The sequence below is a fragment of the Euleptes europaea genome, chromosome 8 (genome assembly GCF_029931775.1).
Source record: "Euleptes europaea isolate rEulEur1 chromosome 8, rEulEur1.hap1, whole genome shotgun sequence".
Taxonomy (NCBI): Eukaryota; Metazoa; Chordata; class Lepidosauria; order Squamata; family Sphaerodactylidae; genus Euleptes; species Euleptes europaea.
The window spans coordinates 14,191,456-14,204,639 of record NC_079319.1 but is presented as its reverse complement, the minus strand read 5'-3'; the positions used below and the strand labels follow the sequence as shown (position 1 = coordinate 14,204,639).

Here is a 13,184-nt window from a genome sequence, read left to right as displayed (position 1 = left end):
TCCCAGCCCGTGCAAGACGGCGCGGTTTCCCGGGGAAGGAGCTCCTTGCAACGCGCCCTCCGCGCGCGCTTCCGGAGCCTCGTGCAGCTTCGTGCAGCTTCGTGCAGCTGGGAGGGAGGGAGGGAGGGAGGGACGGCGGGCGGGCGGGTGCGCGCTTGCGAGGCTCCTCCTGGGCCATAGAGCCCCTCCACCCGCCCCCATCGCCAGGTGAGCGCGGGGCCGGATGGACCCGCCGCTTGCAGCCGCCCTGGACGCCTACCTGCCGGCCGTGCCTGCGCCGCCCGCTTGCGTTTACACCAGCTGCTACTGGTAAGCAGTCCCTGCAGCCCTGCTTGGGGTGGCTGGGCAGCCCCCGTCCATCCAGGCCGACCCTTGGCTCCTATAAGAAGGGAATCATCGAATTGGAAGGGACCTCTGTATTAATTTTCATATTAGGTCTTGATTTAATAACGTTGGATAGGACAAGAACAGGTTAATTAACATCCCATTGGGATTAGCTCCGTTAGCAAAAGTTTATGCAATTTATTTTTAGTTGGAAGAGGGGGGGGGGAAGTCCTTTGATTGTCCAATTAGAGATATTACTTGCTTTTCTTTTTATTATTACTATTTTATTGTTTTTGTTGGTGTATTAAATGAAGGAAATAAAAATTATTTTTTAAAAAAATAGAATTGGAAGGGACCGCCAGGGTCATCTAGTCCAAGGCGATGAGAAAGACCTCTTTGCCTGAGACCCTGGAGAGCCGCTGCCGGTCTGAGTAGACAATACTGACTTGGATGGACCAAGGGTCTGAGTCAGTAGAAGGCAGCTTCATGTGTTCAACCTCCTGCTCAATGCAGGAAATTCTCAACTACCTCCTCCACCCCCACACACACACAGTGACCCCTACTCCATGCCCAGAAGATGGCCGAGATGCCCTCCCTCTCATGAACTGCCTAAGGTCATAGAATGAGCATTGCTGACAGATGGCCATCTAGCCTCTGCTTAAAAACCTCCAGGGAATGAGAGCCCACCACCTCCCGAGGAAGCCTGTTCCACTGAGGAACCGCTCTGTGTGTGTTAAGTGCCGTCGCTTCCAACTCATGGCGACCCTATGAATGAAAGTCCTCCAAAATGTCCTATCTTTGACAGATAGGAACCGCTCTAACTGTTAGAAAATTCTTCCTAATGTCTAGACGGAAACTCTTTTGATTTAATTTCATCCAGTTGGTTCTGGTTGATTTAATTTCAACCCGTTGGTTCTGGTATCATGATAGAGTGTGTGTGTTGTGCCGTCAAGTCACTTCCGACTCGTGGCAACCCTATGAATCAGTATCCTCCAGAATGTCCTATCCTTAGCAGCCTTGCTCAGGTCTTCCAAACAGCACTTGGCTTCCTTTATAGAGACCATCCATCTCTTGTTGGGTCTTCCTCTTTTCCTGCTGCCTTCAGCTTTTCTTAGCATTATTGTCTTTTCCAGTGACTCTTGTCTTCTCATAGTGTGACCGAAGTACGACAGCCTCAGTTTAGTCATTTGAGCTTCTAGGGTCAGTTCAGGCTTGATTTGATCTATAACCCACTGATTTGGGGTGGGGTTTTTTTGGCAGTCCACGATATCCATAACATTCTCCTCCAAGACCACATTTCAAAGGAATCTACTTCTTATCAGCTTTCTTCATTGTCCAGCTTTCACACTCATACATAGTAATAGGGAATACAATGGCATGAATTAACTTGATCTTGGTCGCCAGTGACACATCCTTACACTTAAGAATCTTTTCTAGTTCCTTCATGACTGTCCTTCCTAGTCTCAGTCTCCTTCTGAGTTCTTGGCTGCAGTCTCCCTTTTGGTTGATTAAAATTATGATAGAGGATGTACTAAAACAAATGACAGGAAAGTCCACTGGAAACTCTGGTAGCTGCCTGATAGCGCTAACCACCTGAGCTAACCTAGGTTTACTTTCCTTGTCTTTTTCACAGTGAGGAAAACGTTTGGAAGCTCTGTGAATACATCCGAAGCCAGAATCAATACCCTTTGGAAGAATTTTATGCTATTTTCATTTCTAATGACAGAAGGATGGTGAGTGGTGATTTGAGGATTGAAGCTGGAGCACAAAATGGTGGGAGAAGCACAGCCTAGCACTTAGGTGACATAACGATTCTATGTTTTCTGTAGCTTCAAGCCATTTGATATTGACCATGTATCCAAATCAGGGTGGGTTTTTATGTTTTAAAATGGCCCTGCTTCTCTGCCATTAATGGTAGCCCAGCAAGCATCAGTTAAAGTCACGAAATTGATCTCCAAATGTTGCCACCCACTAAATTCCCAGGAATTGGGCAACAGTTAAAGGGAAGAGAGGAGGAGGAAGCAAGTCGAGTGAAAAGAAAACAAGTGGCAGTCCTAATCCAGATGAGTGTAGTGGTTAGAGTGTTAGAGAGGATCTAGGAGATCTAGGAGATCCAGGTTTGAATTTCCACTCCACCATGGGTGATCTTGGGCCAATCACACACACTCACCTAACCTACCTCACAGGTTTCTTGTGAAGATAAAATGGGAGCGAGGAAAACAATGTAAGCCATTTTGGGTCACCCTTAGGGAGAAAGGCAGGGTATAAATGAAGTAAATAAATAAATAAACCACAACTTAGCCATTAAGCTCATTCTATGACCTTAGCACAGTCACTGTCTCTCAACCTAGCCTACCTCAGAGGGTTAGTGTGAGGATAGAATTAGGCCATGGAGAGCCATGTACTTTTTGGAGGAAGGTCAGGATTTTTAAAAAATGCAGTTAAAAACAATTGTTCCTTGTAACCTGTAGGTACCACTTTGGAAGCAAAATTCAAGATGTGGAAACCAGCCAGTGATTTGGGTGAGGAAATACACACTTTGCACTCTACTAATTCTTGCTGGCCCTTACAACTGTGAATGTACAAAACTGCCTTTTATTGAATTAGATCGCTGTTCCATCCATCTGAATACTGCTTTCTTCAGCTGGTGGCATCTTTCTGGTCAGGTGGAAATTTGTTCTGGCCTTTTGGCCTGAGATCCTTGGTCCTTCAGTCTGAGGACTGAACTGGGGACCTTCTGCATGCAAAGAAGAAGAGTTGGTTTTTATGTGATGACTTTTTCTACCACTTAAGGAAAAATCAAACTGGCTTACAATCACCTTCCCTTCCCCTCCCCATAACAGACACCCTGTGTGGTAGGTGGGGCTGAGAGAGCTCTAACAGAGCTGTGACTGGCCCAAGGTCACCCAGCTGGCTTCATGTGTAGGAGTGGGAAAACTAATCCAGTTCACCAGATTAGTGTTTGCCTCTCATGTGGAGTAGTGGGGAATCAAACCCGGTTCTCCAGATAAGAGTCCACTGCTCCAAACCATCGCTCTTAACCACTACACCACGCTGGCTTTCTAAACATTCCCTTTACTACAGAGCTGTAGACTGAGGCAGTGTGGTGTAGTGGTTAAGAGCAGTGGACTCTAATCTGGAGAACCGGGTTCGATTCCCCACTCCTCCACATGAAGCCTGCTGGATGACCTTGGGTCAGTCACAGTTCTCTCAGAACTTTCTCAGCCCGCGCAGAGGCAGGCAGTGGCAAACCACCTCTGAATGTCTCTTGCCTTGAATATCCTATGGGGTCACAACAACAACGGTGACTTGAAGGCACTTTCCACCACCACACTGAGCTAAAGCACATGGTGCATGTAGAATGGCCTCAGCCATCCTGCTGCTGCTGCCTTCCTACAACACTCAATAATGTAATTTTAAATAATTTTAAGTATATATATAGAGAGAGAGTGAGAGAGAGAGAGCGCGCAAGTTGGCATGCACAGAAGGTGTCAATCCAAAGAAAAGTAGAACCCAAGGCATATCTGCACCCTCTGAACAAGGCCCAGTTAAGAAAGCTGAACCACAGATATTTCTACCCAATGTTAGGGTAAAAGAGCCAGCGTAGTATAGCAGTTAGAGTACTGGGCTAGGATCTGAGAAATGTGGGTTTGAAACTCTGTTTTACCATGGAAGCTGCTTGGGGCAGTCACTCTCAGCCTAATCTACCTCACAGGGTAGCTGTGAGGATAAAATGAGGAGAAGCGAATTAAACTGTAAGCCGCTTTGGGTCCCCATTCAGGAAAAAGGGGTGTGTGAATGAATAAATGAATAAAATTACATAGCAGAGCAGCTTCCTCGCTGTGATCTATTGAAAGTCAGCCCTTGAAAAAAGCTGTGCCTTGAAAGACCCTTGAGGGGTCACCGTCATTCAGTGGTGATTTGACAGCACTTTTCACCAATATAGATTTATAGTGGTGGAAAGTGCCCTTGGGTCATAGCTGACTTATGATGACCCCTCATGGGGTTTTCAAGGCAAGAAAGATATAGATATAAAGAAATTAATCTCTGTTGAGTTCACAGTAGAAGAGAGTCTTGAACCAGGGATTCCCCAGCTCACTGTCATGACCCCTAAAAACACATAAAAGGTAACTTTAAAGTTGTTACATGGAGTTTGATACCTTTTTCCGGCTTCTGTAATTATTGTACATACTTGCAGTTGATAAGATTTCCTCCCCCCCCCCCATTTACAGGATTACCATGTTATTTTACTTCACGTATCAAACGGAAACCAGAACTTTATTTATGATCTCGACACGGTGCTACCTTTCCCGTGTCCTTTTGACACTTATGTTGAAGAGGCCTTTAAATCAGACGATATTCTCGAACCAGGATTTCGAAGGTGAGGATGTAAAGCATGAACATGGACGTGATGCACTGTGCTGACTTTAGAATTGTATGGTATCATTTCGCAGCTTGGAGCGAAATAACATCGCCTGGTAAATAACATCCCAGGAAGCTTCTGTTAAAAGGGCGGGATTTCCCCCCCTCCAGGCAGTTGGCAGCCCTAGACTTTCATATCACCTACTGCCTGATCCTATTAACCGGAGACACCAAGGATTGACCCTGGGACCTTCTGCATTCAAAGCAGATCCTCTACCACTGAGCTATGGCACCTCTGCAGATTCTTAGAGGCAGTCAGCCTGAAAATTTTGGCTCAGTGGTAGAGCCACTGCTTGGCATGCAGAAGGTCCCAGGTTCAATCCCCAGCATCTCCAGTAGGTGATGGGAAAGACCTCTGCCTGAAACCCTGGAGATCCACTACCAGTCTGAGTAGCTAATAATGACCTTGATTCAGTATGGTCTGATTCAGTGTAAGGCAGCTTTATGTGTGTTCATGTTGGGCCAAACCACCTTGTCACCAACAGCACTGCTGCCATTTTGGAAACCTGAGCTATGTACATTATTTTTGAAGCATCAGAGGAACTGCTGTCTCCTTCAGGGACCCCTGCCCAGTAGCTGGTCTTACCATCTTGTTCAGCAGAATGTCTTAGTCGGGCAGCTCAGTCCTGTTTCACTCACGGGCTCTCTGGGAGCTTAGCTGCTGGCTTGAGTATCATTTTTTAAAGTTGTGCCCTGATTTGAGGTTTTGTGGGTGCAATTATGCTTCAGGAATATCACTGAGCACTGGCTGCAGAGTAAAAAATAAACTTCAGCTTGTATTCAGATTTCCATTCGGTGAGACTGAGGTAAACCGGGATGATAATGAGCCCAACTCCCTGACCTGGATGGTTCAGGCTAGCCCAGATTCCTCAGTTGTCAGAAGCTAAGCAGGGTCAGCCCTGATATTTGGATGGGAGACCACCAAGGAAGTCCTGGATCACTACACACAGGCAGGCAATGGCAAACCACCTCTGTTATTCTCTTGCCTTGAAAACCCTAACGGGTCACCAGGAGTCAGCTGTGACTTGACAGCACTTTACACACACAGTGGAGCCAACATACAAGTAGGGGTGGCGTGATTGTTTGTGTGTGTGGCCGTCAACTCACAGCTGACTTATGATGACCCCGTAGGGTTTTTGAAGACCAGAGACAAACAGAGGTGGGTTTGCCACTGCCTACTTCTGCCTAGCATGGTGTAGTGGTTAAGAACGGTGGTTTGGAGCAGTGGACTCTGATCTGGAGAACCGGGTTTGATTCCCCACTCCTCCACATGAGTGGCGGAGGCTAATCTGATGAACTGGATTCGTTTCCCCACTCCTGCACACGAAGCCAGCTGGGTGATCTTGGACAAGTCACTGCTCTCTTAGAGCTCTCTCAGCCCCACCTACCTCACAGGGTGTCTGTTATGGGGAGGGGAAGGGAAGGTGATTGTAAGCCGACTTGATTCTGCCTTAAGAAGTAGAGAAAGTCGGCATATAAAAACCAACTCTTCATCTTTTTCTTCTTCTAGTAACCCTGGGCTTCCTTGGTGGCCTCCCATCCCTGCGTAGGTGACCCTGCGTAGTTTCTGAGATCTGACAAGATTGGGTTAGCCTGGCATGCCCCAGAATACTTGCCGTCATCAACGTTGAGTTATACATGGGAGTGAGTTGAAGATTAAAAATAAAATTTTGTCAGGGTTTCCCCCCCCCCTTTACTTTTTCCCAGGGCAGTTTGACTTCCTATAACCTAAGCTGGCATACAGATGGCAGTTTGTAAAATTCACGTGTTTAAAGTGGGTTTTCACTGTTCAGATTGATTGTGCTCATACAGTTCAATGCTTACAATCAATAGTTGGTTCAGATGTAAAAATACAAGGAGCAGAATCTCTTGCTTGCTGATGTCATCATCATCATGATTCCTTTATTGGCATAAAAACACAATTCAACAGATTACAAAAGGAATGGAAATATTAAAAGGTGCCCTTTGTAATATGGTTAAAAGGTGGTTACATTGAGAAATAGTGTTTTTTGATGTCTTGCTGATGTCTCTGCTGTGGATTAGACAGTCCCCGACATTTAACTGTTTGGCATGTTTAGAAAAGTCAGAGCCGTTCGAGCGGATTTGTACCTGAAGACTTTTGCTTCCGACCGGTCCCATATGAAGGACGCCAGCGGGAACTGGCTGAAGCTGCCTCCCCCGTACCCATGCATTGAAACTGCAGGTAAGCTCTTGTTGCATTTTATCAAAACCAGATCCGATGACTACTACTGCTTAACTTATATAGGTATTTAGATATTGGAGCGGTGGACTCTGATCTGGAGAACTGGGTTGGTTTCCCCACTCTTCCACATGAAGCCAACTGGGTGACCTTGGGCTAGTCACAGTTCTATTAAGAGCTCTCTCAGCCTCACCTACCTCACAAGGAGTATGTTGTGGGGAGAGGAAGGGAAGGAGATTGTAAGTTGGTTTGATCCTTCCTTAAGTGGTAGAGAAAGTCAGCATATAAAAACCAACTCTTCTTCTTCCTTTGCCCCCCCCCCCCAAGTCTATAAGAGAGCTACTGTCTCCGAGTTCTCTGCCAGCCTGCATTAGCAAGCATGTGGGCCGGATGATCCTGCCTCGCCCCACCCGCTATCTCCAGATCGTCAGCTGTTTGTCGGAGGGCAGGGCTGCAGGTGGCCTAGAGCCCAATCGGCCCTCCTTCCCTCTGCTCGGGCTGTGTTGGCCATGTGCAGGGCAGCGTTTTGGCTGCTGGAGCTACCGGGCTGTCCTGCACAGAGCGAGAGAGAGACCCGGTTGCTCTGGAACCCCAGTTGGCGGCAATGGCGGCAACGTGGCTAGGATAACGGTGGCCGGCTGTTGGGGGCGGCAGGTAAGCGAGCTGGTGGGGTGCAGGGGAAGGCCTGGCAACACAAGCTCGGCCTGCTTCTCAGGACAAGGAGCAAAGCTTCCCAGCACGTACCGATCTGGAGCTGTTTGTAATCAACAAAAGTGCCCGGAGGTTTGTGCGTGTAAAGTGCGGTCAAGTCGCAGCTGGCTTTTGGCAGCCTTGTAGGGTTTTCAAGTCAAGAGACGAACAGAGGAGGTTTGCCATTGCCTGCCTCTGCGTAGCGTCCCTGGACTTCTGTGGTGGACTCCCATCCAAGTACTCACCAGGGGCGACTCTGCTTAGCTTCTGAGATTTGATGAGATAAGAGTAGCCAGGGCCACCTAGGTCAGGGTCTACACAGTTTAGGAGACTTTTAAAAAATTGCTGTTTTCTTCACTTGCTCTCCATTTTTCTTTCTTTTTTTAGACTTCAAGATGAACCTGGACGATTTCATCAGTATGAATCCAGATGTAGGATCGGGGACCGTATTGCCGCTTTCTGAATTTGTACAGAGGTTTGGCAATCAGAGCTGATTGCAGCTCATGATGAAGGACAGTGAAATCATTCCAGCTGAAGCACGGCTTTGAGGATGTTTGCCAGTCTATTTATTGATTTTCATTTGTATGAACTTGGAGTATTATTTGTTGCATTTTTGGAAATAAAAAGAATGTGTTAAACTAAATACAGTGTTTTAATTTTTTTGAAGTCTCTTCCAAGAGGTTTTTAAAAAATTCCACCAAATGTTTTTTATTTATAAAGTTTGTAGCTGAATACAATTAATATATTTTTGGGGGAAAGCAAAAACAGGAACTAGCAAGGATTTGGGCTCTTAGGATGTAGTTTTAGCTTTGACCAGCAGAGGGAGAAGTCAGCATCTTGAAACCTCCTGGTCATATACTGAATTTCAACATGGAAAAAGAGGGATTCAAGTGGTTTGCTACTCATATCCCATCCCGTTATGATCTCTAGGACGGGTTTTGTAGATTTAAAAAATCTATCAAGAGCCCGCAGAATGTGGCGCTGACAGTGTTAGCAGTGTGCAACTCTCTTTGAAATGACAGAATATTGAGAGTTAGCATGGGGTAGTGGTTGGAGTGTTGGACTAGGATCTGGGAGACCCGGGTTCAAATCCCCACTGCCATGGAAGCTTGCTGGGTGACTTTGGGCCAGTCACATCCTCTCAGCCTCACCTACCTCACAGGGTTGTTTTGAGGATGAAACGGAGGAGAAAGATGTAAACCGCTTAGGGCGCCCATTGGGAGGAAAGGTCTGGTATAAATGAAGTAAATAATAGTAATGGTCATTAGTTTAGTTGCTCTTTTTAAAAAGGACTAGAAAATTCATGGAGGGTAGGTCTGTCAATTGCTAACCTGGAATGGCTAAAAAGAACCTCCACATTCAGAGGCAGTACACCTCTGAATAACAATTGCTGGGGTGGGGAGGCTATTGCTTTCTTAAATCACCAGTGTGGGAAACAGGATGCTGGACTACATGAATTTTTATCACCCATGATTCAATTGGATTTGATTTCCTTGTGTAAACTCTACATGGATACTTGTTTGTTTATTTAAACCTTCTGGATCATTCTGTCTCTTATTAATTTTGAATATCTCCATTTAAGAAGCTGCTTTGATTTTCTTCAGTCTTATTCAGTGCTTTGATTATGGGAGAGGGTTTTCCTGCCTTATAACTGTGAGAGGAGAGGCTGTTTTTCTGCTCGGGGACCTCTATTTAATCATGAGAAGGCTAATACTGTGTTCTGCCACTAGGTGTCACCATTTGCAAATAGTCTCATATTAGGAGAACTCATCTGTAATACACTCCAGTATATTTTCCAGCCTGGATTTGGGGGGGGAAAGGGTCCAGCCCCTTTGATAGAAGCTTAATGGGACGATATTTACCTCCATGCCATAAAAAGTTTCAACTGCTCATCTCCACACATTAAGCCTCTATTAAGGGGGCAGGGGATTTTTTCCTCCAGATTGTTGGCATAGCATCCCTAGGCTTAACAAGGGAAATTAAGCCACAAAGAGAATCCTATCCAAATTAAATAAAAGTTAACGATCAGCTATGAAAAGTATTATTACCGACACTAAATAACATTAATATTACCAACCAAACATTATCACCCCCCCCCCTGTTTTTTCACTGCAATCAGCAGGGTCCAGGCCTCGCCTACACTGGGCCATGTGAAAATATTACCCTTTAATACATCTGGATTTTTCAGTTACCAAAAAATGATAAAAATAGAGCTTTCCCAGTGGGCTAAAAGGAAGGGCATAACAGAAATGTTTGCATAGTATGTGAATCCCCCCTCCCCTGCTTTGTAACGGTGGCTTTATTCTATCCATAACTGAATTTATTCTAGAGCAACACCATTGCCTTCAGTAAGACTTATGCTGACAGAAACAGGTTGAAGGTTGCAGTGATTTTGGCTGTGAGGTTTTTGTGTGTGTGTGTGTGTGGGGAAGTGGGAGTCGTCTGTGCCACTTCAAAATACAAATCTGAAGCAAGCTGTTTTCCCCAAGCAATCACGTACTCATCAAAACTTTTTAACATCCCCACTTACTCTGAAATGCAAGACATTTCCTGTTCTTCTTGTACTGCCCTCCCCCCCCTCCACAAAACTGTCTAGACACCTCTGTAAACTGCTATTAACTCTGCTGCATTCCACCATTGGGTTAAAAATAGAGGGCACATAAGTATTAGGTTTGTGGCGAAAGAAAGATTGTATGTTGTGGTCTAGCCCCAGGAGTGAGCTTTTTAAAAACTGTATTTATTTCTTTTTGCTAGACCTATTGAATTTGTACGAGAAGGTACTTGGGGAAACCAGATAACAGAGCAGAGTAGCAAAACGTGCCTCCTTTCTGTTGGCCAAATAAACCACCCATTTGCTTTCAAGGCCCCCAAATTCATGTTTTTTCATCAGTGGACTTCTCAGAATCATGGAATTATAGAGACATATTTGCACTTCAACATTCACTGTGATTGGATTCCTGTTTTAACAGTCGGAGCTCTCCCCGTCAAAATGAATCTTGGGAAATGTAGTTTGGCAAGGGAGTTGAGCATGCTGTTAAAAGATCCTATGCCCGCACCCCAATGTAACTACATCTCCAGGGTTCCTTGGGGAAAAGGAAAAACTAATACATGACTTTAAGTCTATGTTGTCGATATGCAGCACATTTATAACCATGGGCAACTTGATCTACTGATTTTGCCAGGTTGACTCAATACCCATCGATTCTCAGCTGAAGCATCTCGGTTCAGAGAACAAATGATACTCATGATCCTGGTAATGGGAAGAGAGTTGTCAGTCAGTGGTGTCTCGGTGAAGACCAGCCCACAAAAACCACATATGAAGCTGTTCATAGCAGTTAAGACCAATGGCTAGGGTTGCCAGGTCCCTCTTCGCCACCGGCCGGTTTTGGGGGTGGAGCCTGAGGAAGGTGGGGTTTGGGGAGGGGCTTCAATGCCATAGAGTCCAATTGCCAAAGCGGTTATTTTCTCCAGGGGAACTGATCTCTATCGGCTGGAGATCAGTTGGAATAGCAGGAGATCTCCAGCTAGTACCTGGAGGTTGGCAGCCCTACCAATGGCCCATCTAAGCTCATCACTATCTGGCCTCCCAGAAACTCAGAGACAAGCCTTTCCTGGCATCAAGATCCGTTAACTGGCAACGTCAAGGATTGGGTCTTTCAGCATGTGCTCGGCCGCTGAGTTACAACCCTTTTCTTAACTACCTTCAGACCAGAGGCACAACAGAATGTAATGTTTCCCCAAATCGTAGCAGATAAAGGTTACCCAAAGTCCGGTAGCGTTAACCCAGAAGTCTGAACACGCTGAAGCAATGGGAGACACCAGTGTTTATAATATCTGAACATTTTATTTATAATTCAGTGTCAAAAAACAGTTTACAAAAAAAAAAAATACATCACTGCTTGGACCAAACAGCTGTAAAAGTTAAGGGGTTGAACATGCAAGAAAAAGAATGTGCAAAATTTATATGGAAGGATTTTCAGCCACACCATGTTATTAAACATAAGAGGTTTCCATTTCTTTTTACCTCTGAACCATCCCATTGAACTACATCTTTTTATTTAAAAACAACAGAATCTTTCAAACAAATAAGCATTTTCTGTATACATATATATACAGGCAGGTATATATTAGTACTGCTAACAAAGTTCTAAAAAGAAACGTCTGACTTTATTCAAAAGAAACGTTTCATTCTGGAGCTGGCCTATTGGCATGATGTAATGCAAAATATGACAAGAGCCCTTTTTCCCCCATTAGAGTTTGCATTTGAGAGGGGAAAGGGCAAGGTCTGCTCTAGGGCAAAACGGATGCCTCTCCCTTCCACTCCAGTTCCTGCACGACCGACTCCTCACCATTTGAGCAGAATGATTCTTATGAAGCCGTCCTAGAGCTCTATATTCACCCTTGATCGACAGAGTTTGCAGCCACCGAGCTCTTGTCATTTCAGGGGTTCCCCTGAATACACAAGACTGCAATGTCCTCCGCTCAGCTACTTTGGGGTAGTCCTACTGAGAGCAACTGGACAGTTCTGGAGCAAAAAGACAGGTGGGATTTTCTCAGCGCCACACATGATCTCAGCAGCAAAGGCACACATCCCTAATCCTGATCTTCGAAACCAAAGATGATTTGAAAATGGGACGGGAGTGCCTCCGTTTGTCTGGGCTGCTACTCCTAGCGCCCAGTGGTTTGCCTGGGTTGCTACTCCTAGTTATTAGGAGCAGTGCAAATCCAGCAGCTGAGAAACAGTAAGTATGGACAGCAATCGAGAGGACCAGAGGACCAGCAATGCATTACGGGTCATCTAGGTGAGAAGTGGGAGCCAACAGGCATGGCTGCTAGAAAGACAGAATCCTCTTGGCGGGTCCCATGAAAGACCTTGGAGGGAACAGTGTCTAAGACAGGGGTCCCCAATGTGGTACCTGTGGGTGCTATGGCACCCGGCAGTACCTTTCCTGGCACCCGCCCATTGTTTTTAGAAAGTCGGTGGGGCCAGGTGCAGCTTTCGACCAGCACGGCTTCTGACTGGCCAATGGAGATTTTTATTGGCTGTGCAGATTTTTAAAAGTGTTGCTTTGGCAGCAGCTGTCACCACAGCACAAGGATCTTGGCCATGTGGCTGAAGGCAAGCTGTGGCAGCCATTGTGGCTGGCTCCACCTCCTTTGGAAGCCACTTGTGGCTGTGTCAGAGCTCCAAAGACATCCGCAGACTCCCAAAGGTTGGGGACCCCCTGGCCGAAGACCACCTGTTCTATCTGGACCTCCCAGGCAATAGAATTATTTGGACCAGACGGATAACCTCATCGAGGAGAATAAATTCACCATCTTCAGTAGCTTTCCCCCCACACACTATGTTATTTTCCTGATAGTTCCCAGAAACTACTGCTGGAAGTTGCGGAAAGGGAGAAAATCCAACTTTAACTCATGTTCTTCTAAAGACACAGACGAGGCCCTAAGAGTAGTGGGCTTGTTTTCCAAAGATTGCATAGTTAAGTGGGGAGGGATGTCACTTTTAGTAAGAAAAGGGCTTTAGAGCTGGTTTTTTTTTTAAAAG

General features: G+C 45.7%; 1 protein-coding gene across 1 annotated transcript; it reads left to right on the top strand.

Annotated features, from left to right (window-relative positions):
* The first annotated feature begins 217 nt into the window (after positions 1 to 217).
* NTAQ1 (N-terminal glutamine amidase 1) lies at positions 218 to 8,161 on the top strand. Its single transcript, XM_056854840.1, has 6 exons — positions 218 to 309; positions 1,958 to 2,057; positions 2,796 to 2,846; positions 4,557 to 4,705; positions 6,825 to 6,949; positions 8,024 to 8,161. Exons 1-6 carry the CDS (start codon positions 224 to 226, stop codon positions 8,128 to 8,130), a joined length of 618 nt encoding a protein of 205 aa, XP_056710818.1. The 5' UTR covers positions 218 to 223; the 3' UTR covers positions 8,131 to 8,161.
* The last annotated feature ends 5,023 nt before the right edge of the window (positions 8,162 to 13,184 follow it).